Consider the following 25,455-nt stretch of genomic DNA (forward strand, 5'->3'; position numbering starts at 1 on the left):
AAAAAAAAATCATCAGAACTATTTTTATTTATGAATATACATTAAATATTGTTCTAAAAAATGTTTTTACAAACATTTAATGAGATTAAAATAATTTAATTCATATTTACAATATAGTATTTTAATCCCAAACACAAGGATTTTACGGCTTTTTCCAATATTTCACTCGAATGAAATGCAATGCTTAGGCGGAAAAAGTTTTTAAATTTTTCAGCGCAGGAAAAACGAATTCCAGGTATTGCGCTCACATTATGAACTTCATTGCACCAATCAATGAAGATTGCCGCATCCATATCTGTAAAATACAAATTCCTAACTCTTGAGAGATAGAAGCATTTCTAAAATTTAAATTTTATAAAAAATTTTTATTTTATAAAAATCTAAAAAGAACATTTAAAAAAAAGGAATTTAAAAAGAAAATATTTTTTTTTAAATTTACGCGCTTATGAAGACAGCGTTATCTAACGATATAGAAGCAAACTATATCATTGCTCGTATGATAATTTATCATAAGAGAGCTCAACGATGTTCATCTGTTCATTGATAGATGACGCCGATTTCAGCCGCGTAAATACAAAAAAATCAATATAGTTTTGAAAAAAAAATTTTTTTTTTACCTTGCGGAAGTTTAATCCAAATAAAATAACCACCTTTAGGCTTTGTATAGGAGCAATTTTGTGGAAGAAATTCATCCAATATTTTACAGACTTTCAATAATCTATTCTACATGAGATAATAATTGTTTATAATTCAATTTAGAAATTTTTTTTTAAAGAAATATAATAATAGAAAGCAAATAATAATAAAAATTAAATATTATAATTAATTAAATTAATAATAATTAATTAATTATAATTAAATACCTTGTATGTTTCGATTAGTAAATCGAGAAATTCATCTTCAAGTTTTAAATGCAATAAACTTGTTATTGTGCCAGAAATAAAATGATTAACTGCACCACTTCCATTCAAAATTCCTCTGGGAAAATTGATAAATTAAAAAAGAATTTTATATAAATATATTTATGGGCGAAATCACTTGAGATTTCCGTCGACTCTTTAAATTCGGCTAAATATATTTTTTTCTTATTCTGTAGTGAAAAAAAAAATACGTTTTTTTTTTATTATGAATTTTCAAAATTTCAGTTTTTTCAATGTAAACCTATTTTCAATGGCTGATAACTCGAATAAAAATGAATTTTTTCAATTTTTGATAAGAAAAGAAAAGTTTCAGTTTTTCTTTGCTTTTTCAATAATGTTAACAAAAAAATTTTTTTTTCATTTTTTAGTTAAAAAAAATATCAATTTTTTATAAACAAATTAAGTTTTTTTAAATTTGGATATATTTTTTTAATTTTTTTTTTTTTTTTTAAACATACCTGGAAATACTAAGAAGATTTTGCAAAAAAAATTTAGAGTGGGCCAATAAGTTTTATAGGTTTAAATAAACATTTAAACACCGCGCACCCAGCATTTTTCGCATTTTTGAAAATTACAAAAAAAATTGTAAAATTGTTAAAAATTATTTTCTTTTTCATTTTTCATAGTGAAATATAATTTCAGATTCCAAAAAAAATAATTTTTAACAATTTTACAATTTTTTTTTTATTTTTCACATTTCTGAAAATTATAAAAAATTGTTAAAAATTATTTTTTTCATTTTTCTTTGAAATCTGAAATCATATTTCACTATGAAAAATGAAAAAAAAAATAATTTTTAACAATTTTACAATTTTTTTTGTAATTTTCAAAAATGCGAAAAATGCTGCGTGCGCGGTGTTTAAATGTTTATTTAAACCTATAAAATTTATTGGCCCACTCTAAATTTTTTTTGCAAAATCTTCTTAGTATTTCCAGGTATGTTTAAAAAAAAAAAAAAAATTAAAAAAATATCATATCCAAATTTAAAAAAACTTAATTTGTTTATAAAAAATTGATATTTTTTTAATAAAAAATGAAAAAAAAATTTTTTTGTTAACATTATTGAAAAGTCAAAGAAAAACTGAAACTTTTCTTTTCTTATCAAAAATTGAAAAAATTCATTTTTATTCGAGCCATTGAAAATAGGTTTACATTGAAGAAACTGAAATTTTGAAAATTCATAATTTAAAAAAAAATAGGTATCTTTTTTTTTCACTACAGAACAAGAAAGAAATATATTTGGCCTAATTTAAAGGGTCGACGGAAATCTCACGTGATTTCGCCGATTTGTATAAAAATTAATAAATACGAAACAAAAAATATTTACGAATTTTTCAAATTTTCTGTTATTCTAGAACTGCATTCCATCCATCCTACACGAATTGATGGGAATAAAATTTTAGAGAACGATCCATTAGAAATAACATTTCCACCTCTATAATTCTCATCTTCGGGATCGTCATAGAAAAATAATCGATGTGGTGGAAATTCTTCTTCATAATGAAGAAGATTGTAAACATCATCGCAAACAACTACAAATGAATGTTTTCTTGCTGTATGTACTAAACGTTGACATAATTCTAAAATATGAAAAAATTTAATTAAATTTTCTCAATTTTCAAAAAAAATTATTCTATTTTAATTATAATTTTATTTGAAATTTTTTTTTTTCAAAATTAATTAAATTTTAATTAAAAATTTTTTTTAATTTTCTATTTTTAATATATTTTGTTCATAATATTTCATACCAGGTTTCATGATATTTCCTGTTGGATTATGAAATGTTGGTATAGCGTAAAACATTGCCCAAAATATTTTTTCTTTATTAATTGTAAAGCGACGCTTCTTTTCAGTTATAATTAATTCCTCCATAGCGTCGAGATCAACGCTATTGCGTTTAAATGGAACTATTTGTTGGAAATTAATTTTAATTTTATATTTTACAATTTGCAAAAAAAAAAAAATATATTTAATCTGTCGTTTAAACAATAGCAAAAATTTTAAAATTCATAAAACAAATTTTTACAAAGAAATTAGAGAAAAATAACAAACCTGGAACTATTTTCATAAGTGGAAAATGTTTAAATATATCTAATGCATGCATATAAGTCAATTCCTCAACAAAAATAACACCGTCTGGTGAAATTATACTGTTTAAAATTAATTGCAATCCAGTTGTTGCTCCGCATGTTAAAATTAAATCTTCCCTTTTAACAGAATCTCCATATCTTCGTGTGAGAAATTTTGATAATTCATCACGATATTCCCATAATCCTAAATTAATTCCATATTGAAAGAGATAATATTTATTTTCACGAATTTCTTCCCTCTGAAAATTATAAATAAAATTTCCTTTATTTAATTATCAAAAAAAAAAATTATTATTTTTGTTTTCAGATTATAAGCCGAATATTACCCATCTGTGTTGCATTGCTGTTACCATCATATCACCGCAAAGTCTCAATAAATCCGGACCAGGTATACCAACGGATAAATTTATATTTTTTGCATTATAAACATCCATCAATGGTTCACCATCATATTGATATCGAAGGTAAGGATCATTCATTTTATTAAAAAATTTCTAAATCTCTTTGAAATGAAATTTATTTCTAAAATTTTGCACTTAAATTATATATATATATATAAATTAATTTAATATTACATACGTTTAATTTTGAATGCAATTCACTGAGAAATAATCGACGTTACGTTTCGTAAAATTAATTGTTTAATAAAACCTAATAGTAGAGATGCAAAACAGTTTCTGCATTAAATTATACACACCTGCATCATAATAATTGATTTATGAGAATTTTTTCTTTTTCACTATCTAAAGAGGTAATTTGCTTAGACTAAACAAAGTCAGTGTCACTATTTTCCACGTCTTAAAAAGAGAACATAATTAAATTTTATTTTTAATTTAATTTTAGATTAAAAAAAATTAAAAACTGTTTTTAAAATTATTTAAAATTTAATTTTTTGCTTTTTAAATATTAAAAAAAAAAAATTTATTTTTAGATAAATTATAAAAATTTAATTTTTATTTATTTACAATTCGGATTTTAATGTTGTTTAGAAAATTATGTGGAAAAAATTAATTTTTTTTTTTTTAATTAAAATTGCTATGAAATTTAAAACAATCTTGTTTCTTATCAAGAAGCATAAATTGGAGATTTAATTTTACAAATAGAAAAATAGTTTTATGGGAGCATTATCGTATATAACGTCTGCTAAAACTGGGTCAAGTTAAGTTTACCTGAAAATGCCATTGTAAAATGCAAAATTCATTAAACAATTATCAAAAACAAATATTTCAAGTCTTTATAAAATATTTGTACTTGAAATATTTGCAACTCTCGATTTAAGATTTTGGCGGTATTTTCGCGGTCTTATCTCTTAAATTAAAAAAAAATCGAAAATTTTGTTGTCTATCAAAAATAATAAAAAAAAAATACTTTAATTTTTCTTTTTAATGCTAAACGGGAAATGAGGGATAATAATAATAAAAGTCAATTTATGAAGATTGTATGTTTTATTATAATATTTTTTAACGGTATTTATATAATAAAAATCTATAACGTCTATTCCACAACCAACGTTCGAATGTGCGTTTCTCTTTTTACTATATCGATCAACAAAATAATTTACAAATTTTTTTTTTCATTCGGTCAGTAGAAAAGATAAGGGGATTGTAAATTATTATTTGTAAATATTAATTCAAAAATTTTATCGGTTTTTAATAATTCGTTCATGTTTCTTTTTTTTCTCGATTTCGTGCTGATTCAGCATATATATATATATATTTATATTGATTAATTCATATATACGTTTATGTATAATATATTACAAAATAGAAAATACAATTAGTAACACTTAATATAATTTACAAATCCATTTTTTTATTATCTTACTTTATTAAAGGAAAGATAAGGCATTTCGAGAACAGAAGATCATGAAATATTTTTTTTTTTTTTCGATTTTCTGCTCATATTAAGAATAAATTTCATCAATGAATTTTGAATTTTAAATTATTATTTATAAATATAAAAAATTGTTCCCAAATTTATTAAGATCGAATTTGTTTTTTTTAATATTCCAAATTTTTAACTCAAAATTCCTTTTTTTTCTCTATAAAGTACTTATTTTTTTTTCTTTTTGTCTGTACAAAAATGGCACGTACTATTCTACTTTCACAGACACAGTAAATATGTGAATATAAATTTATGCCACTTAATAACTAGAACATTGTAAAAGACACTTCGCGTTAATTCAAATAATCTCTTAATATATTTAATTATCTAAATTGCAATTTATTTCGGTAATAATTAAAAAAAAATTTTTTTTAAATTTTGAATGTATTTTCTAAATAATGCAACATAAATTTTTTTTTTCCTTCAACTATCGTATTTAATTTTGAATATATTGCAGTTAAAAAAAAAAGAATTTGAATAAAGTAAAGTATTTTTTGCATTGCAATTTCAAGTACTTTCGTTCTACGCAATAGTAGAAATTTTCTTAAGATCTCTACACTATTTTTTTTATATATATTTACAATTTTTTTTTTTTTTTTTATATAAACATTAAAAATTTGTTCGTAAATTTCAATTCAATCATTAGGATTTATTGAATCAAATAAAGAAAATTTATATTTTATGCGGAAATTAAATTTGTCACACGACAATCTCTACTAAAAGTTAATTTAATTTTTTTCATCATTTTGTGAATAAAGTGTCACAAATTCATTTAAAAAAATAAATAACAAACATAATTCTAGGCTATTAACTTTTTTTTTAAAAAGAGATTGCTACAAGTGACTTTTAATCATTAAATCGGACAATCGAGATAAAAAATTGTTTTTAAAAAATCAAAATATATTTTATAATGTATTTTAAAATTTTCATTAAATATAAATTGCATTTGAATGAAGAATGTTTGAAAAAAATTTTGACATTGAAACATTTATAAGTTAAAATATATTTTTGGAATGTCTGAATGAAAAGTGAAATTTTTAGTGTTTTGAAATATTAAGAATAAAATTGTTCACTGATTTAAAAAAAAAAAATTACATTAAATTAGTTTTGTTTGATTTTTTAGATTTTAAAACATTGAATAACAAAATTTTTTCAAGTATACAACTTGAAAAAAGTTCAAATTAAAATTCGATTTCTTCTTTTTTTTAAATTTAAAAGTAAAATTTAAAAGTCTTTTCTTCTTCAATAATTTCTAGTTTATTTCTTTATTACTAAAAATTTAATTGAAATTTCTTTCTTCTTTAAAATACTCTCATCGTTAAAAACGACAGTAGATGAGTAAGAAGAGATATAAAAATGCAGTAGTATATAATATACTACATATATTTTATCTTATCGTCATATTTGTTCGAAGACGAAAGTATATATATATATTTTTTTTTCTATCACAGTCAGCGGCAATCCGCACAATATACACAAATATTTTTTTTTTGCCGTCGGGAAAAAAAAATAAAACAATCGATTAAGAAAATTTCCCGACAATATTGTCGCAAAATTTTTTTTTTTCATACTTAAAAATTCGTAAAATTGTTAGTTTAAAAATTTACATATCTTAATAATAGGTTTTTTTGTTGTTTTTTGTTTTTTTTTTTTTTTGTAAAAAGAAGAATGCGAATTCGTAAAATTGCTATTAAAAACTAAATCTTGTTACAATCTATATACAAGCCACATTGATAATGGCACATTATATTTATTTGAACTATCATCAATAAAATGGAGAAAATGGAACAAGGATCCATGAGTATCTTTTGTCCCGGTCATGTTTCATTGCCAACTCATTAAGACTTCTTTCTTTTTTGTTATCACATTTTTTTTTTTGTGAATCTCTTGTAAGTACTGATAATTGAGTGTTTAAAAAAAAAACAAAAAAAAAACACTCCCATTCTTTCAGTCAAAAATATCAAAGGATTATTCCTTGAAATATTTTTTTTTTAATAATTCGCGCGAAAAAAAAAAATTAAACCTAACACGATGATTTCTTATATCAAACAGTCGTTTCATTTTTTCGAAGTGGCTTCAGTGGTTGCAATTCACGTTGCAATCGATCGAAATCGTTGTAATATTCATGATCCGATTCTTCCTCGGAACTTCGTTGCCTCTGCGAGCCAAATGCTCCATTTGTTAGGACTTTCTCAAGATCGGGCGTTGGAATGCCTAAAGTTTGTGGTGTTAATGGCCCTTCATCTTGTGACATTATGTACTCTGGATTATCTAATGATGTCTTGCCGGCAATTGTTATAAAATCAGGATATTTTCTATAGCCGTTCATTTTTCTTTTATGTTCGGGTTCTAGAAAAAAAAAAGAAAATGAAAATTATTCACATATTTTGAAAAATTATTTTTTAGCTGCGAAAAGAGTTTTCTTTTTTTTTTTCTTTACTTACCCGTGGTTTTGGTATCCCCGATGAGATCTATGTATTGCGTTGTATTGGTGGGAATTTGAGGCGATGGCATTAGATAATCATCCTCGTCTACTGGAAGATCCAATTTTAAATTACCAACTTGAGCTTGTTGATGCACAGAACTAATATTCGTGTCGAAACAGTCGTCCGTTACATCACAATCTGTAAGGGTAAACAAAATTGCATTAGAATTCTAATTTCTATCTAGTTTAGTTATTTAAAAAATATTAACTAATTTATTTAAAATAAAAAAAAAATTGACTTTTTTTGCGTCTTAAAATCGAATCTGGGAAAAATGGGAAAAAAAATAGTATTTGAGAAATTAATAAAATTCGTACCTCTTACGACCATTTTTAGGGGATCTGAACAATATCTCGAACTTGAGCCATCGGATGTCATTGGTCCGCAATGTCCATTCGCGTGAACATAATGTCCATGTTGTCCAGAAATTGTTGAACCCTGATCGTGCGATGTACTTCCATTTCCATGCGTTGAATTATATCTCAAAAATTCTCTATCCCAATTCTGTTGATTTTGAGGCGTTGGCGAATCAGTCGCCAGGGACATTCCATTTGGCCAGCATGTTTTCATTGGTGTATTTGGTGGCGAACCAGATGTGCTTGTTGTTAAAATACCAGGTGGTAAGGGAGCTCTTGATTTTGGTTGCAAATACTCATCCGTATCCATTAGTGACTCAAGTCCATCCATACCAGTGGCAAGATTTCTTATCATATCTTTCTCGTCCTTAAAAGAAAAAACCCAAAATTAAATATTGTAATTTATTTCTATTATTTTTATTTATTTGTAATTACCTGTGACGTAAACGATGGCAGTATCATGAATTTATCACCAATAATTGCAAGATATCTCCCAGGATCCCTGGACATTTTTGCAAATTCCTCAGCTAATTCTTTGAAACAAGGTCTTGATTCCGCATCGAGCATCCAACATTTAACCATAATCATATAGACATCAATTGTACAAATTGGAGGTTGAGGAAGTCTTTCGCCCTTCTCTAATAATTCAGGCACATTTCTTGCCGGTACATTTTCATATGGTCGTCCACCATAAGTGAGTACCTCCCAAATTGTTATTCCAAATGCCCAAACATCGGATTTATGTGTAAATACTCTATGTTGAATACACTCGAGTGCTAACCATTTAATAGGCATTTTACCACCGGCTGCTTTATATTGTTCTTCATTAATATCTAATAATTTAGCGAGACCAAAATCTGTTATTTTAACACATGTACTTGTTTGTACAAGAACATTTCTAGCGGCAAGATCACGATGTACTAATCTTCTTTCTTCAAGATATGCCATACCGCGTGCTATTTGTGTACACCAATTGAGCAATGGTTTTGATCCAATTCTCTCTTTATTATTACGTACAAAATCAAGTAAACAACCAAGTGGCATTAATTGTGTGACCAACATCATTTGCGATGTCATACAAACGGCAAGTAATTGTAAAAGATTTGGATGATCAACTGTTGCCATAATATAGGCTTCGTCAAGAAATTCTTTTGATGTATTAACATTTGTACCCTCATGAAGTACTTTAATGGCAACGGGAATTTTTATATTCTCACCCTCTGGCACCCAAACACCTTTATAAACATTACCAAATGCCCCATATCCAAGTATACCACCTTTTCTCATTTCCTCCTCTTTGATAATACGTAATTTTGCCAAATTTGGCTTTAAACCAGTTGGCCTTAACGGTTCATTATCATCTAAACCAGTTAAAGCCAATGTCATTTTAACTGTATTTTCTTTATTCTTCATTCGTCGACATTTAACATATATTGTAAATCCAATCATAAAGAATATTAACGTTGTTGTTACAACCGAACCCGATACAATAAATATATTAAAATCGTCTTCCTTTTTAATAGCCGCAGGTGTTAGCGAACAAAATGGATCGCCAACCAATGAGTGTTCCTCCGGAAATGTTTTATAATAATCCAAAGGACACGTTTCTGTACAATTAAAATCAGTTGTATTGTCCGTTGGATCACCTTCCTGTAATAAAAAAAAAATTAAGTAAAAAAAATTTAAAAAAATAAACAAAGAAAAGAAAAAAATAGAAAAACAAGAAAATCATACCGAAAATATTTTGAAATTTCTACATCTAAAGCATTCATTTGATCCTGGACCGTAACATTCTCGACATTCACTGTCACATGGTAAACATAATCTTGTATCAGGTTTGACAAAATGATCCGAGGGACATTCATCCTCACATTGTTCACCTCTTTTATATTTAACACATTCTTGACAAACTTGTTCATGAATTCCATAATTTGTACATCTTTTACATCGTGAATGACATTTTCGACAAACTGCCTTTCCTGCAAGTGGTCTCAATTTTCCCTGCTCCTGAGGGCTAATCCATTCGTAATAGTAACCTGTTATTCAAACAAAAATATAAATTTTCCCCTTTTTTTCGAAATTTCATTAAAAAAAAACTAATATTTTGATTCCTTACCATCAGGACATGAATCCTTTTTTTGTAAACAACTGCCAGGAATTTTGCCATTCATAATTGCTTTCTCACAACTGTGACAACCATTTGATCCAATATTATTTTCTGGACCCTCACAACCACCAACGCAATTTTCATGACAATGTTTACATTGTCCATTGTCATTGTATTTTGATAGTGGGCATTGTTTCACACAAAATGGACCATCACGAACGTGTTTACATTTATTGCAATGTTCAGCGTTTGGTCCTGTACATGTACCTTCACACTCCTCGTGACATGGTTTACAGATTTTTGAATCTGTTTGATAGATTCTGAAAAATTAATTATTTTTTTTTTAATGTTAGAGAAACATAAATTTTGTTTGGAAATTAATTCAAAATTTTACCTTTCGTCCATGCTCTTAGTAAGCGAAATAATTAAATATAAAAAATTATTGTATAGAAAAAATAAAATTTTTGTTTTTAATTACTCACCCTGGTTTAATATTGCAATTCTCAAGGCAGACATTTCCGAGCATATAATTTTTACAGGAGAGACACATTTCGGGACCGGGACCCCAGCAACCTTCGTCTGAACATTGACTATCACACCATTGACCTTCCTTAACTGAAATTAATTAATTTTCATTTTTTTTAATAATTCATATAATTGCAGGCCTCGGAAAACTATTTTTTTTCGATTTATTTTAATAAAATGCGATTTTTTCGACAATTTTTTTAACAAAATTTTTTTTTAAAAAAATACGTCTCTTTTCGTATACAATGAAAATAAAATTTATTTGATTCAAATAATCGGTTACTTGACTATTAAATAAATATTTAGTTGAACCAAATAATTTTTGATAACAAATAATTGAATTACATAAACTATATATTTGAATGAAATAAATTTTTTTCAGTGTACAATGCAGATATTCTTTTTTATTTCAATTATTTAACTTTTAACGAAAATTTTTCTCTAAATTAATTATTTTAAATAATTTTAATAAAATTATTCACAAATTCAATTATCTTAAAACAATTTTTTCAATTAAAAATTTTATGAAATTTAAGCAATTGTTTAGAAATTTTGAAAAAAAATCAGCAAATAAAGTTAAAAAAAATTTCAATTTAAAACCTTTTAAAATTTAATTATTTTTTTTTAACATTTTCCATCAACAAACTTTTTGAAATTTAATGATTTCCACTATAATTCTTTCGTAAATATAATTATTTAAAATGATTTTTATACACTTCGAAAATTCAATTATATTTGAATGCATTTTTTAATTAAAAAATTTTCAAGTTCAATTTTTTTTTCTTTAATTTTTAATAAAATTTTTCAAAAACAGAAATCACCAATAAATACAAAATCACTTGATTTCAATTATTTTCAAAAATTTCAATTTAAAATCTTCTAAAATTTAATTATTTTTTCAAAATTTTTCCATCTAAAATTTTCGAAATATTAATTTATTTATTTTTATTTCTATTTAATAAAATAATTTAATATAATTATTTTCAATGATTTTTATATTCTTCGAAAATTCAATTATATTTGAAATCATTTTTTAATTATAAAATTTTCAAGTTCAATTTTTTTTTCTTTAATTTTTAATAAAATTTTTCAAAAACAGAAATCACCAATAAATACAAAATCACTTGATTTCAATTATTTTCAAAAATTTCAATTTAAAATCTTCTAAAATTTATTTATTTTTTCAAAATTTTTCCATCTAAAACTTTTGAAATATTAATTTATTTATTTTTATTTTTATTTTAAAATGTTTTTAATAATAATCTTCAAATATTCAATTAATTGAAAGAATTTTTCCAATATTAAAAACTTTTAAAATTCAATTTTTGTCTGTAATTTGTAATAAATTCTTTATTACCAAAAATTTCAATTAAAAATCACTTGAATTCAACTATTTTAAAAATTTTTTTATTTTAAATCCTTGTGAAATTGATTTATTTCTAAAATTTTCCATTTAAAACTTTTTGAAATTTCATAATAATAATACCTAATTTTAATAATTTTTTTAAAAATTAAATTATTTAAAAAAATTTCAAGTAAAAAATCTAAAATTGAATTTTTTTTTTCAGAAATTTGTCCTACTTAAAATTGAGAAATTAAAAAATTGATTTAATATCTAATAACATTAGTTATTTAAAGAAAAATATTCATTAACTAATTAAATTTAATTAAAATAAAAAAAATAGACTTTTTCGCCTTAAATTCGATCCTTGTATTTGAATAATTTTTTTTACTAATTAATAAAAAGAACAGTTAATTTTTGAGAAATCAAAGAAATAATAATTTAATTTATTTTTTAAAAATACTTACTGCATTCTGTTTTATTTTTGTTATTCTGCATAAGAATATCGTGTTCGGATGATTTTTTAATTTTCGCCCAATTAATGCTGCTCGCATAACATAAATTTCTATTTTCAACAATTGCAATTGTGCCCGATGAGACTTTTCTCAATGATTTGAGATCAAGCGATACCAATGTTGTTTTAACAATATAAAGTGATGCAAAATATTCCGTAAGAACACGACCACCAATAACTTCTAAATTATTGAAATATGATAATGAAGTAAAATTTTCATTATCCGCTTGTATATTCAAAAAACCTGTAATCTCCTTTAATGTACTAAACACTTCCAATTTATCGGGATGCATTGGTTGATAACGTTGACCAAAACTAAAATCATTATTAACATGCTGATAACCCCAAAAACTTTGATCCAAAATTGTTATTGAACCCTCAATAATTGTACAATCTTTAAAACTATCAATATTCCCCGAATGTACTTTATCAACGCCTTTACATGTCTTTGGACATGGTCCATCACATGGTACACATTCACCATGTAGTGCCTTCTTTTTTGGCGGACAAGAACGAACACAAGCCCCATTATCTTTTAAAAGATGTATTGGACATTTACGAACACACGTTGCACCGTAAGCATATTTCCCATCGGGATTAACTTCCCAAGAATATGTTGATGGATTGTATCTAAAAATTAAAATTAAAATTAAAATTAAATTTTATAATTATTAACAATTTTTTTTTTTTTACAGAAAATTTGGAAACTTACTTTTGCATCGGTGGACATTCCTGTGTACAGACGCCATCGTCAAAGAAATTTTTACAAGCAAGACAATCGCTTTGCTTTGGACCAACACAGCCACCGGCACAAAATAAATGACAACATTCACGTGGATTTGGACCAAAGCAACGACCCTGCCAACATTGTGGTGAGCAATTCATTTTTGAAAATTTTTGACAATTCTCAGGTCCCTCACCCCAACATCCTTGTTCACAGCTTTTATCACATTCAGGACAAACTCTTTCGGGTGATGTAAAATTATAAACATAATAATATTTACCACCCGAACCGGTTATTATTTCATCCCAATTTATTGTTTTTATATGACAGAGATTATAATTGTTAAACATTCCAACGCTGCCATTGAGAATATCTAAAAAGAAAATTAATGGATTAAAAAGGAATCAAAAAAAGAAAAAAAGGAAAATTGTTTGAAATTCTTACCTCTAAGGGCCGGCATTTCGAGATTATACATTTGACACATGGAAACAAAGAGTGCAAATTCTCTATCCTGAATATTGAGTTTAAAGAGATTTCTGCCACGGATAATTTGCAATCTTGGCAGAACAATTCTTCGTACATTGACATGACTGATAAATACATATCCTGTGACTTCTCTAATGTACTGAAGAAAACTGAGGTCAAGATCTTCATTTTCAAGCCAAGTGATCTCCAAATTACCATCAACGTAAGTACAATTCGTGTATCGATCACGAAGATTTCGATAATGATACTGCTTGTTTGATGTCACTGAAAGACGGCCATTCGTTCCAATGCAAACTGAAAAAAAAAAACATTGCATCTTGAAATGAATTTTTAAAAATTAAGTAAATATTAAATTTAGATTTCATTAATTAATAAATTTTTAATACAAGTAGAAATAAAATAAATTTATTTATAAAATATAATTTAATTTTAAAAAGGGTCTAATAAAAGAGTTGATAACTTTAAAATGTAAAAAAATGGAACTTTTTTTAAAAATTTACAAGAATTAGAATAAATTCTTATTTATAAGGGGGGTAAGGTGGTTGAGTTCTTTATTTATTTTGTTAAATAAATTAATTTAATTTTATAATTTTTTATTATACGAATTATATGATTATTCTTATTATGTTGGATAATGAAAACTTTGTTTTCCATATGAATATAAAAATTTTAATTTGTATATAGGCAAAAGAAAGGATTTTTAAAAATTAAGTAAATATTAAATTTAGATTTCATTAATTAATAAATTTTTAATATAAGTAGAAACAAAAATTTATGTTAAATAAAAAGAGAAGTTATAGATATTAATAAAATATAATTTAATTTTAAAAACGGTCTAATAAAAGAGTTGAAAACTTTAAAATGTAAAAAAATGGAACTTTTTTTTAAAAAATTTACAAGAATTATATTAATAGAATTAGAATAAATTCTTATTTATAAGGAAAACGAAATTGAAAATTAATTCTTCAATGAAAACGAAATTTATTTTGATTAAATCTTTAAAAATTGCGCTTCTGGAGTGAATGAAAAAAAAAAAAAATATTGAAATATTGTGCAAGAAAATTAAGAAATCAAATCGTGACTTGATAAATTGCATGACAATATTGTTGTAATAATATAAACGATAAACTTGTGAGCTTAATTATCATTTCATCTCTTGATAAAATCAGCAAGAAATCTTGTAGTAAAATTATTGTATCATTATATTCCCCCCCGACAAAAACCTACAATTTTGACTCAATTGCTATTGCTTCTCAATATATACCTGATGAAACTATATATACAAGTTGCACAATTTGGCGCGTGTTCATTTTGATGGAAGCAGTTCGCCCACTTCAAGTGGGCGCTAAAACCTACGTTTTCAGACCTAGAAAGCTATCTATAGATCGAAGGCGCGCTTTCATCAACGTGGGTGGTGGGTTTCACCAAGTTTTCCCTTTTTTTTTCTCCCCGTTATTATATGTATTGTTCCCTCTTCTTTTATTATTATTATTATTATTTTCAAGCGCGGATTGTAAACGATAAAATTGAAGATGCTACATGTTTCTTCAATTTATCTCTTTTGATATATATGAGAGATGAAATTTTTGTTTTCGAAACAATTGCTAATTATCGAAATACTAATTGGAAATTTTAGAGCTCATGAACGTCATATTTTATGATTATGATGCCACATTTATTTTTGTTAAATTTAGAAACGAAATTTTTTATAACTTTCTATATTATCAACCGTTTAAATATTTAATTTTTCTTTTTACAGATTCTATCCTCGATGGAAATTTAACTTGAAAATAGGGATATTTAGTTTAAAAGGAATATCTCCTTGAAGATGGAAATTCGTTATTAAAGGTAAATATTTTGGGGAAAATTTTATTACAAAAAATTTTGGTTTTATTTTTTGACGTAACAACGTCTTTAAAAAAATCTGCTTTAATTTTCTTTTCTTTTTTTTTTAATGAATTTTCATTTTTTGAATTAGAATTTGGCAAATATTTGAAAACGAATTTTTACTATATACAAAATTTTTAAGGTAATTTTTATTTTGTAGAATTTTTTTTTAAAGATTTAATTTAATTTAATATTTAATTTTCTTTTTGAATTTTCTTTTCAAAACAAATTTTCATTTAATAGAATTCTGATTTAATTGAATTTTAATTTAGCAGATTTCTCTATGGCAAATGAATTTTTGACAAATATATTTTAAAACGAATTTTTACTATACAGTCCTTGGATCGACTTAAAGGCACAAAAAAAGTTGTTTTAGTCGATTTATATTAAAAAAAAAAAAAAGTCGAAAAAGTCAATTTTTTTTTTTTAATGTAACAAAAATATTTTACAGATTTTTAAATAAAATTTTTTTTAAAAATAATAATACTTTGGAAAGGGTTAAAATTGAAATTTTTAGAAATAATTGAATTTAAAAAAAATTTTGTTAATTTTCAGACAATAATTAAATTTTACAGAACTAAAAATTATTTATCAAATAATTTCAGATAACATTTTTTAAATTTAATTGAATTTTCAAAGATTTAGAATTGAGATTTTTGAAATTAATTGAACAAAAAATACAATAATATGAAAACGATTTTTCATTGACAAATAGTTTCAGATAGTTGAATTTTCAAAAAATATTATAAAAATATAGTTAAAAATAATTGAATTTCCTTAGAGTTATAATTGAAATTTTTAAATTACAAAAAATTTTCGATGAAAGATTTTAGAAATAATTAAATTTTAGAAGCTTTAAAATTCAAATTTTTGAAAATAATTGAATTTTAATTGAAATTTTGGATAATAATTCAATTTTAGTTTATTTTTGATTGAAAATTTTGATAATAATTAATTTTGAATTGAAATTTTTGAGAATAATTGAATTTTAGTTGATTTTAAATTAAAAATTTGAAAAATAATTGAATTTTAGTTGATTTTGAATTGAAAATTTAGAAAATAATTGAATTTTAATTGATATTGAATTAAAATTTTTGAAAATAATTGAATTTTCTTTAATTTTGAATTGAAATTTTGGGAAATAATTGAAATTTAATTGAAATATTGAATAATAATTTAATTTTAGTTGATTTTTGATTGAAAATATTGATAATAATTAATTTTGAATTTAAAGAATTTCTTTTTAAAGATTTTATTTAATTTCGTATTTAATTTTCTTTTCGAATTTTATTTTTAAACAAATTTTGCATTTAAAAGAATTCTGATTTAATTGAATTTTAATTTAGCAGAATTCTCTATGAAGTGTTTTGAATTTTTTTAAATTCTATAATTTCAAATTCACCGTATTTTAAATTGTCCAAAATTTTATTTATACAAATTTTTAATCGGAATGAGCGCGAAACCTAGCGGACGATTCATAAAGCTTCGAATGAATTTCTATTGCACGCGAATCACTTTGCAGCACGAGTAAAAATATTCCTTATAATAGTAAATATATTATTTAATTAGTGTCATTCAGTGAATTTATGTGGAAAATTTGTGGAAAATTTTGAATATAAATATTTTCAGCAGTAAATCAATTGAAAATTTAAAAATAGTATGTATGTATGTATTAATTTAAGGTTATGTTTACGTCTCATTGCGCATTTCAAATTACAATATTTAAATAACTTTAATTTTTTATTATTATATATTGTTTACTTATTATTTTTAGTTACTATATTTATAGAATATTGAAAATTATAATTTCTTTTGGAAAAATTTTTAGAACAAGAAAGTTATATAAAAAAATATCTTTAATGTTTCGAAACCGGTATTGAAAATTATTTTTTAGAACTTAATTAAAAACATATTGAATTCACGTTTATAATTAACGATATTTAATTTTAAAATTCGAATCCTAATTAGAATAAAAATGAAAATTTTATCATCTCAAAATTTTTTGGGATAAATTAAAATTCTTTTATAAATAATAAATAATTGATTAGAACGAAATTCAAATAATCAAAAATTCTACCAAAAAAAAATTCGTTATCCAAAAAATCTGTTAACTAAGAAATTCCTTTTAGAAAGAAATTCTGTTTAATTCAAAAAATGATAATTAAATTTATTTTCAATGAAAATTTTAACCTAATAAATAAATTATGTTTATTTATTTATTATCTTTCTGCTGTTAAAAAAAAAAAATTTTCTATAACGATTGCCGTGACAAAATTACGTAAATAAAATAAAATTTTTATCAACGTTCAATGATCGTATATATAGAGAATGCATTTTGCGCCTTTCTCTTTCTTTTTAATCCTCTTGCGCATCATGTGTGTGATAGTATAATCTTGTCTGGTGATCAAAAATAATTGCAAGGCTTTGAAGAACTCCTCTGATGTATATAACGTGTCTCTTCAATCACAATAAGAACCAAGACCTTATGGTACGCGAAAATCATCATCATCATCATCATCAACAAGAAGAATAAATTCTGCGAGTATATATTTCGACGACGTGATGCTACGAAAAGGACTCGAGTCAAAAAAAAAGAAAAAAAAATCAACAAAGGAGAAACTCTTGTTTGGTATTTGTTCCGGACAGAAGCTTCGTTCCAAAATGGATACCAAAGCAAATGCTCAACGTACCAATTTAACAACCTGTATATACCATTTGCACCTGAGTCGGTGACTTCAATATTGTCAAAATGGTTCCAACAGTCACAAATCATGTCTCTTCGCTAATTTTGTCAACAAGAAATGAAATTTCTTTTAATTAATTTAATTAAAAGAGTGAATGAAAAAAATATATATGATGAAAATGCGTCTTACAAATCTGAACGTAATTGACAAAATAATTGGAATTCGAAAAAAAAAATTTCATGGAGAGAAAACTTTATTAATATATTTCTATACAAAATAGTGCAGAAAATTTTTAGAATTGAATATTCCTTCTTCGTGTATTTTTTAAGGCCAGGTCCAAATGAGGCAGCGCCATCTCTATTGAAACTAAACTTTTGGAAAATTACCAACAGCCTTTTCTTGAAAACAAGAAGGTAAAATGCTTTTTTCTTTATGGATAATTGATTATCAGCAAGAAATACACCAGCTAAAACTTTTTTCGAGTTAAAATAATGAAAAAAAATTTCATGTCAATAAATTAAATATGAGCACTTTTTTCACAAAAAACTGTAACAGTACTTTCTCAGAAATTACAATCAAAAATGCAATTTCGGAACGCATGATTATGTTCTAAAAATCATTAGTCATAATTTAAATTTTATCGAATTTTATTTGTCCTAATTAGTTTTGAGCCGAATTTTTATATGTTCAAATTAGTATAATTTGCATAATTTTCATCAATCCGATTTTCTATATTGCAAGAATTTTTATATAACCGAAAATTTACTCCACAGAATTTTTATTTCTTCGAATTTTTATTTGCTCGAATTTTCATTTAACATAATAGGCATTTTAAAGAATTTTTATTGGGTAGAATTTCATTGAATTGAATTTTCATTCAGATGAATTTTCATTTGTTCGAATTATTATTTGATATAATTTCCATATAAACGATTTTACAGAATTTTTACTTAACCGACAAATCATTTAATAGAATTTCTAATTTATAGCATTTACATTTGTCCGAATTTTCAAATGGCTGAACAAACAATCGACAGAAAGATTTCGGCGCGATTTTTAAAATCAACCAAAATAAAAAATTATTCAAAAAATTGTGATTGGTTGATTTTAAAAATCGCGCCAAAATCTTTCTGTCGATTGTTTGTTCGGCCATTTGAAAATTCGGACAAATGAAAATTCTATTAATTAGAAACTCTATTAAATGATTTGTCGGTTAAGTAAAAATTCTATAGTATGAAAAATCGTTTATATGGAAATTATATCAAATAATAATAATTCGAACAAATGAAAATATTCATCTGAATGAAAATTCGATTTAATGAAATTCTACCCAATGAAAATTCTTTAAAATGCCTATTATGTTAAATGAAAATTCGAGCAAATAAAAATTCTGTCAAATAAAAATTCGAAGAAATAAAAATTCTGTGGAGTGAATTTTTGGTTATATAAAAATTCTTGCAATATAGAAAATCGGATTGAAGAAAATTATGCAAAATACTAATGAAATCATATACAAATTCGGCTCAAAACTAATTAGGATAAATAAAATTCGATAAAATGTAAATTATGACTAATGATTTTTAGAACATAATCATGCGTCCCGCGATTTCCATTTGGAAAATTAATAAACGCTAAAAAATACACGACCTAAGATTTACCAATAACGAAAATAACAAAAAAAAATTTTTTATTAAATATTTAACATATTGATACTGCTTTACTGATTGTGACAGCCCTTTTGGTAGATTATGTATTTCAGGTGGTTAGCAACAGCGCCAATCTCCTCCTTTCGGCAAAACTGCGAAACGTCTGGTGACATATATAACCTGCCAAACGGCTGTCATAATGAGTAAAATATGTTATGTTAAAATACTTTTTTTTTTTTTGTTATTTTCGTGATTGGTAAATCTTAGGTCGTGTATTTTTTAGCGTTTATTAATTTTCCAAATGGAAATTGCATTTTTGATTGTAATTTCTGAGAAAGTACTGTTACAGTTTTTTTGTGAAAAAAAGTGCTCATATTTAATTTATCGACATGAAATTTTTTTTCATCATTTTAACTCAAAAAAAGTTTTAGCTGGTGTATTTCTTGCTGATAATCAATTATCCATAAAGAAAAAAGCATTTTACCTTTTTGTTTTCAAAAAAAGGCTGTTGAAAATTTTCCAAAATTTTAGTTTCAATGTAGATGGCGCTGCCTCACTTGGACCTGTGGCCTTAAGGTCTCAAGGTGGTTTTCGTTTTGTTGAGATCGACAGGCAAAGGACGATGCCTCTTTTTGCATATATATATATGGTAAAAAGAAAAAATTCAAGTTTAGATGGACGTTTAGACAGGATAAAGTATATATGCGGTGGTAGAGAGTCTCAAGATTGGCACGCAATCTCTACTTGGCACCACGCTCTAGGTTTATATTGCCAACATCATTTTAAGATAACATGTAATTATCTCAAAAATCACTTGGCTCAATATTTTTCGTAAATTACAGACAAAATTTTTTTATTTTTTTTGCCTAATTTACTCCACAACACCTGGGTGTGTTTTATTTTCCAAAAACGAATAAAAAGTGGAAAAAATAAATTTCAACGAGTAATAATAAAAAAAAATTTTTTCTTGAAATAATATAATTTACTGCTGTAAGTGAGATTTTTCAAATTTTTTTTTATCTAAAATAGATTTTACTTTTTCTATGAAATTTTTAAATTATCAGAAAATAAAAGATGGGTGTGTCAAATGCGGCACTTTAGTGTATCATTAAAAGTCCTCCAAAAGTAATACGAAATAACCGCACGCTGATGGTGGCGCCTCCATTTATTTGAGCTCGTAAACATCGATGCCTACCACCTTCTTCTTCTTTTCTATATTCTTTTTCTTTCTCGTTTATTCATTTTTTTTTCTTTTTTTTGGTTCTCGTGCCTCGGGCGGCTAAATATCCGACGAAATAAAAGGGTCCCGGCTATCGTAAACGCGCGAAATAACCATCAGGTTCGGCAATTTGAAGAAGAAGAAGAAGGATGGTACAATAATTTAGGGCTTTAGGATCGTATTTTATTATTATTTTTTATCAAAATTTATTCTTGTAGAAAATTGTTTTGATGAGTAAAAAAAAAGGCCTTTTTTTATAGTGGGGGATTAAAATATGTATTTTGATAGAATTTTTAGTTTGAGGTTATGTTATGAACACTGAAGAAAAGATAATTTTTAAATATAATTTTGTTAAAAAAATATAATCGAATGATAAATTCCACATAGGGAATTCAGAATTTGTTTTTCTAAGAGATTTTAATTTTTTTTGTTTCAGCGCGGTCTTTCCAAGTCGACATTCATCATCGCCGAGGTGAAGAAATAATGAGTAATGATGAATTAAACTACACTGAGTACTAGTGCGGACAAGGAACAAACGAAGGTATGTACTTGGAATGTGCTTTGTTCTCTCTTCTTGCTCAGACCAGAAGCTAAGGGGGCATTCGCTTCTCTCGATCCTGCAAGAATTCTCCTCTCATGTTTCTTCTCTTATATTCTCTCTTTCTCTCTCTGTCTCTCTCTGTCTCTCGCTCCTCTCATTTTCCTTCATTCCTCACCCTCGACTCTCTAACCACCATTTATCCTTTCTCTTTTGCTCCAACACTCTCGGATCTCACCTCTGCAACCTCAGCAGCCTCGTCTGATGAGGGCACATGAACTTCTTCTTTGAAGCTATTATATATATATATATATATATATATATATATTTTCAAGGGAAACAAAGATTCAAAATCAAAAAATAAATAAATTTTTTCTATTCGAGATCATTGGGTCAATCATATATATATATATACTAGGGGGCTATGCCCCCTGCGCGCTTCGCGCGCCAACCCCCATCCCCCCTCCTCTCTTCCCCTCCTTTTCCCCACCACCACCCTAAATTTAAAGGTTATGTTCGTTTCAAGACTCTGAATATAGCCGCAAGTCCCCCCTCTCCCTTCTCTTCTACCCCCCCTTCTCTTGACTTGCGGCTATATTCAGAGTCTTGGAACAGCGGCTTCGCGCGCCAACCCCCATCCCCCCTCCTCTCTTCCCCTCCTTTTCCCCTCCCCCCACCCTAAATTTAAAGGTTATGTTCGTTTCAAGACTCTGAATATAGTCGCAAGTCCCCCCTCTCCCTTCTCTTCTACCCCCCCCCCTTCTCTTGACTTGCGGCTATATTCAGAGTCTTGGAACAGCGGCGGCGGCGTTGGCGGCGATATCTTTTTGTAATATAGGTAGATATATATAATCGACTGATCTCGTGGGTGTTGGAGCAAGAGATAAAAAAAATAATGTGACCTGCATTCGACCTCTTGTGAAAGTGGCCTTGAACATTCAAACTGAAGAAACAAAGGGTCGTGTTTCAAAGAAGAAAAATGATCTTGTTTTCGTGATGTAAATGATTTTTAAATCTTCGAAAAAAATTCCTTCTCTTTTTTTTTATTATTATTAGAGATGGTATTTTTTTTTAGGTATCATAAATCGTAGTCGTAAAAAAAAGCTATAAACTCAAAATCGAGAAATAATTTTTTTACATATATATGTACAATTTTTGATGTTTCTTGATGCCAGGTTAAAAGACGGGGGCGCCGGTGAATAATAGGAAAAAAAAAAGAATCATAAAGAGGAATCTAATCTGTTCGCATTTCATACATCAGGTAGAAAAGTCAGCTGCCGAGAAAGAATTCTATTGTGTTTGGGGAAAAAAGATTCATCGACTGATGTTCTTCATCATTTTTCTCATGATGCATTAAAGCAAAAAAAAAAAAAAAGAAACTGGTTTTCTTTTTTGGGGAAAATGTAACAAAAAATACACTTGAAATATTAAATAATTTTTCAATATTTCAAGTTTATTTTTGTTAAATAGAATTTCAAAAAGAAATTTTGTGAGTAAAATAAAAATTTCATTTTGGGGAAATTAACATCTGCTATCTACTTTTAACTCTTTACAATTTTCGAATTGAGATCGATCACTATTTTTTTCGAGAAAAATGATATGGAAATTCTAAATTTTCATCGCTTATAGGAGCTTTTCAACATTCACTGATCCTTATGCAAAACCATTTGTTCTTTAGTTCGAAATACAAAATACTGTATTTTTAAAAATTAAAATCAATTTTATTTGTTAGTTTTCTGATTCGAAAGTCGAGAACTTTTTTCAAAAACAAAAATTTATTTCATTATTCAAATAATCTATTACTTTATTTATCAAAAATAAATATTTTCAAACCAAATACACTATGAAGAAAAGGGCCCTTAGAAGCAAACGAATTATAGGTTATGTTTAGAGTAATTTTACATTGATTAAAAGGTTCCTTATTAATTTTGTAAAATTAAAATCAGTTTTTTTTAAATATTTTGGATGTATTTAAATATCAATTATTTCTATTGAGAGTTGATCCTCTTTGTGTATTTTCAATTTAAAAATTTCAAACCATAATCGGAGCGCATGATTATCCTATAAAAATCATTGGTTAGAATTTTGATTTGAATGAATTTTATTACATATAATTATTTGTTAGATGAAGTTTCATTTTTTAAATTGGAATTTGATACAATTTCTCTTTAAACGAATTTTTATTGTACAAAATTCTTAAAATGCCGAATTTTTATTTGTCCGAAATTGCAAATGGCTTGAACAAACAATCAACAGAAAAATTTTGGCGCGTTTTTTAAAATTGACCAATCAGAAATTGTCAAGAAAATCGTGATTGGTCAATTTTAAAAAACGCGCCAAAATTTTTCTGTTCATTGTTTGTTCGGCTATTTGCAATTTCGGACAAATAAAAATTCGGCATTTTAAGAATTTTGTAAAATAAAAATTCGTTTAAAGAGAAATTGTATCAAATTCCAATTTGAAAAATGAAAATTCATCTAACAAATAATTATATGTAATAAAATTCTTTCAAATCAAAATTCTAACCAATGATTTTTATGGGATAATCATGCGCCTCCCATAACCTGTATTTTTTTTTTTTTTGCTTCTAAGGTCCTTTTTTCTTCAGAGCGTGTCACAAATAATTTTTGAAACCAAATTATTGAATTAAATACACAGAAAATTAAAAGGCATTAAAATAAGCTGCAAAGATTATTATTTTAATCTAATTTTGCTTATTTAAAATGGATTAAAATAAGCAAAATTGGATTAAAATAATAACCGTTGCAGCTTATTTTAATGCCTTTTAATTTTCTGTGTAAACTGCGTATTTGAACCAATAATTTCTGTATTTAAAACAAATTAACTCAAAAATTATTTGGTTCAAATAAATATTTATTTGTAAAGTATAACTGATTTTATTTGAATCAAATAAATTTTTTTTCCGATGTACGTAATTCCGATTATTTTTGTTAAAGTAACTCATTTTGCAAAAGTTCCTTTCGTATATATAGTATATACACGAGCAGTGCCGAAAGCAAAGAACGAGTTTCAATGTTGTCGGATAATCTATGTTCGCTTTGTGTGCCGATTCTTTTCTCATCCCGCGGGTCCTGTCGTCAATGAATCTGGTATATAATACAACTGGAAAGTCCAGCAACAGTACATAAATATCGTCAAAGCATTTATATATATATATATATATATATATATATATATATATTGAGCGGTCATATTTCATCGACGCAAAAAAGCACGTCGGATAATTCAACGACTCAATCCGTCTCTTGAATCTCGTCGATATTCCGAGCGCTCAATTAAGGCATCAACTGACATTCAACTTTTGTTTCTGTATTTATGTATAGAGACATTGGATATCGAGAGAAAGAGAGAGAGAGAGAGAGAATCTCATGACATCGATCGACAGAACGCCCAGGAGATTCTCAACTACCTGTTAAAAGTTCTCCCTCCCTCCAACATTATATTTACCCACTTTATTTATATTCTTTGTGGATTAGCATTAAAAGCCATACCACATCGTTAAGTTGAGGTTTGCTTAAATACCACCCGGAATGCGAACATTCACATAACGATTAGTATATATGTCTGTTTTTTCACTCTCGAAAATTTCACAGAGAAAAGATTTTGAAAAACTGACATCGGATTTGTAATCCGCGACCCCAAAAACCCCTAAGTAATCAGTTTCAAGCGAATTTGATGCATTTTTTTTTTAAAAAGTCGTCCGCCATTTTGAATATCTGACTTCGGATTCGTAATCAGCGAACTCAAAAAATCCCCGAGTAAAAAAGTTTCAGGCAATTCTGAGTATATTCGATTTTAATTTGTTTTATTCGATTAGATTTAATTCACTAGAGTACACTGAGAAAAATATGCTATTGAATCAATAGCATTTCTGCCAAAGGTATAAAAATTATTGATTCAAAAGCATATGCTGTAGAATCTGTAAAATAATTTACAAATTTTATAGCATATGCTTTTGAATCTTTCTGCCAAAGGTATAAAAATTATTGATTCAAAAGCATATGCTATAGAATCTGTAAAATAATTTAC

At 26.0% G+C, this 25,455-nt stretch overlaps 3 protein-coding genes and 1 long non-coding RNA gene across 7 annotated transcripts in view; 2 read left to right on the plus strand and 2 right to left on the minus strand.

Annotated features, from left to right (window-relative positions):
- Positions 1 to 8: 8 nt before the first annotated feature.
- Positions 9 to 3,680, minus strand: LOC127284181 (2-aminoadipate transaminase-like). Its single transcript, XM_051309502.1, has 8 exons — positions 3,590 to 3,680; positions 3,337 to 3,512; positions 2,973 to 3,249; positions 2,669 to 2,827; positions 2,248 to 2,500; positions 864 to 978; positions 618 to 723; positions 9 to 295 (listed from the first exon to the last, which is right to left on the minus strand). Exons 2-8 carry the CDS (start codon positions 3,487 to 3,489, stop codon positions 96 to 98), a joined length of 1,263 nt encoding a protein of 420 aa, XP_051165459.1. The 5' UTR covers positions 3,490 to 3,512; positions 3,590 to 3,680; the 3' UTR covers positions 9 to 95.
- On the plus strand, positions 2,351 to 13,366 carry LOC127284196 (uncharacterized). Its single transcript, XR_007843441.1, has 4 exons — positions 2,351 to 2,475; positions 3,318 to 3,474; positions 12,917 to 13,093; positions 13,276 to 13,366. It is a non-coding gene; the product is annotated as an uncharacterized LOC127284196 (long non-coding RNA).
- The window catches only part of LOC127284173 (epidermal growth factor receptor), a 77,624-nt gene continuing 56,605 nt past the window's right edge, over positions 4,437 to 25,455 (minus strand). For all 3 annotated transcript variants that reach the window (XM_051309491.1, XM_051309489.1, XM_051309490.1), the window contains 10 exons: positions 13,390 to 13,725; positions 12,934 to 13,318; positions 12,175 to 12,851; positions 10,323 to 10,455; positions 9,850 to 10,160; positions 9,468 to 9,769; positions 8,169 to 9,383; positions 7,695 to 8,100; positions 7,339 to 7,518; positions 4,437 to 7,243 (listed from right to left, as the gene is read on the minus strand). In XM_051309491.1, the coding sequence (XP_051165448.1) occupies positions 6,939 to 7,243; positions 7,339 to 7,518; positions 7,695 to 8,100; positions 8,169 to 9,383; positions 9,468 to 9,769; positions 9,850 to 10,160; positions 10,323 to 10,455; positions 12,175 to 12,851; positions 12,934 to 13,318; positions 13,390 to 13,725 (4,250 nt within the window). In that variant the 3' untranslated portion in view covers positions 4,437 to 6,938. The remainder of the gene's footprint in view (positions 7,244 to 7,338; positions 7,519 to 7,694; positions 8,101 to 8,168; positions 9,384 to 9,467; positions 9,770 to 9,849; positions 10,161 to 10,322; positions 10,456 to 12,174; positions 12,852 to 12,933; positions 13,319 to 13,389; positions 13,726 to 25,455) is intronic.
- LOC127284175 (asparagine-rich protein-like) overlaps positions 13,499 to 25,455 on the plus strand; it is a 77,443-nt gene continuing 65,486 nt past the window's right edge. The window contains exons 1-3 of one of the 2 annotated variants that reach the window (XR_007843440.1): positions 13,499 to 13,633; positions 15,191 to 15,279; positions 21,304 to 21,408. The gene's annotated coding sequence lies outside the window, so the exon portion shown is untranslated. Of the gene's footprint in view, positions 13,634 to 14,538; positions 14,846 to 15,190; positions 15,280 to 21,303; positions 21,409 to 25,455 lie in introns of those variants that run through there. The other variant, XR_007843439.1, reaches the window with a different exon arrangement.

The sequence above is a fragment of the Leptopilina boulardi genome, unplaced genomic scaffold (assembly GCF_019393585.1).
Source record: "Leptopilina boulardi isolate dan_hultmark-lab unplaced genomic scaffold, ZJU_Lbou_2.1 LbouV2_32, whole genome shotgun sequence".
Taxonomy (NCBI): Eukaryota; Metazoa; Arthropoda; class Insecta; order Hymenoptera; family Figitidae; genus Leptopilina; species Leptopilina boulardi.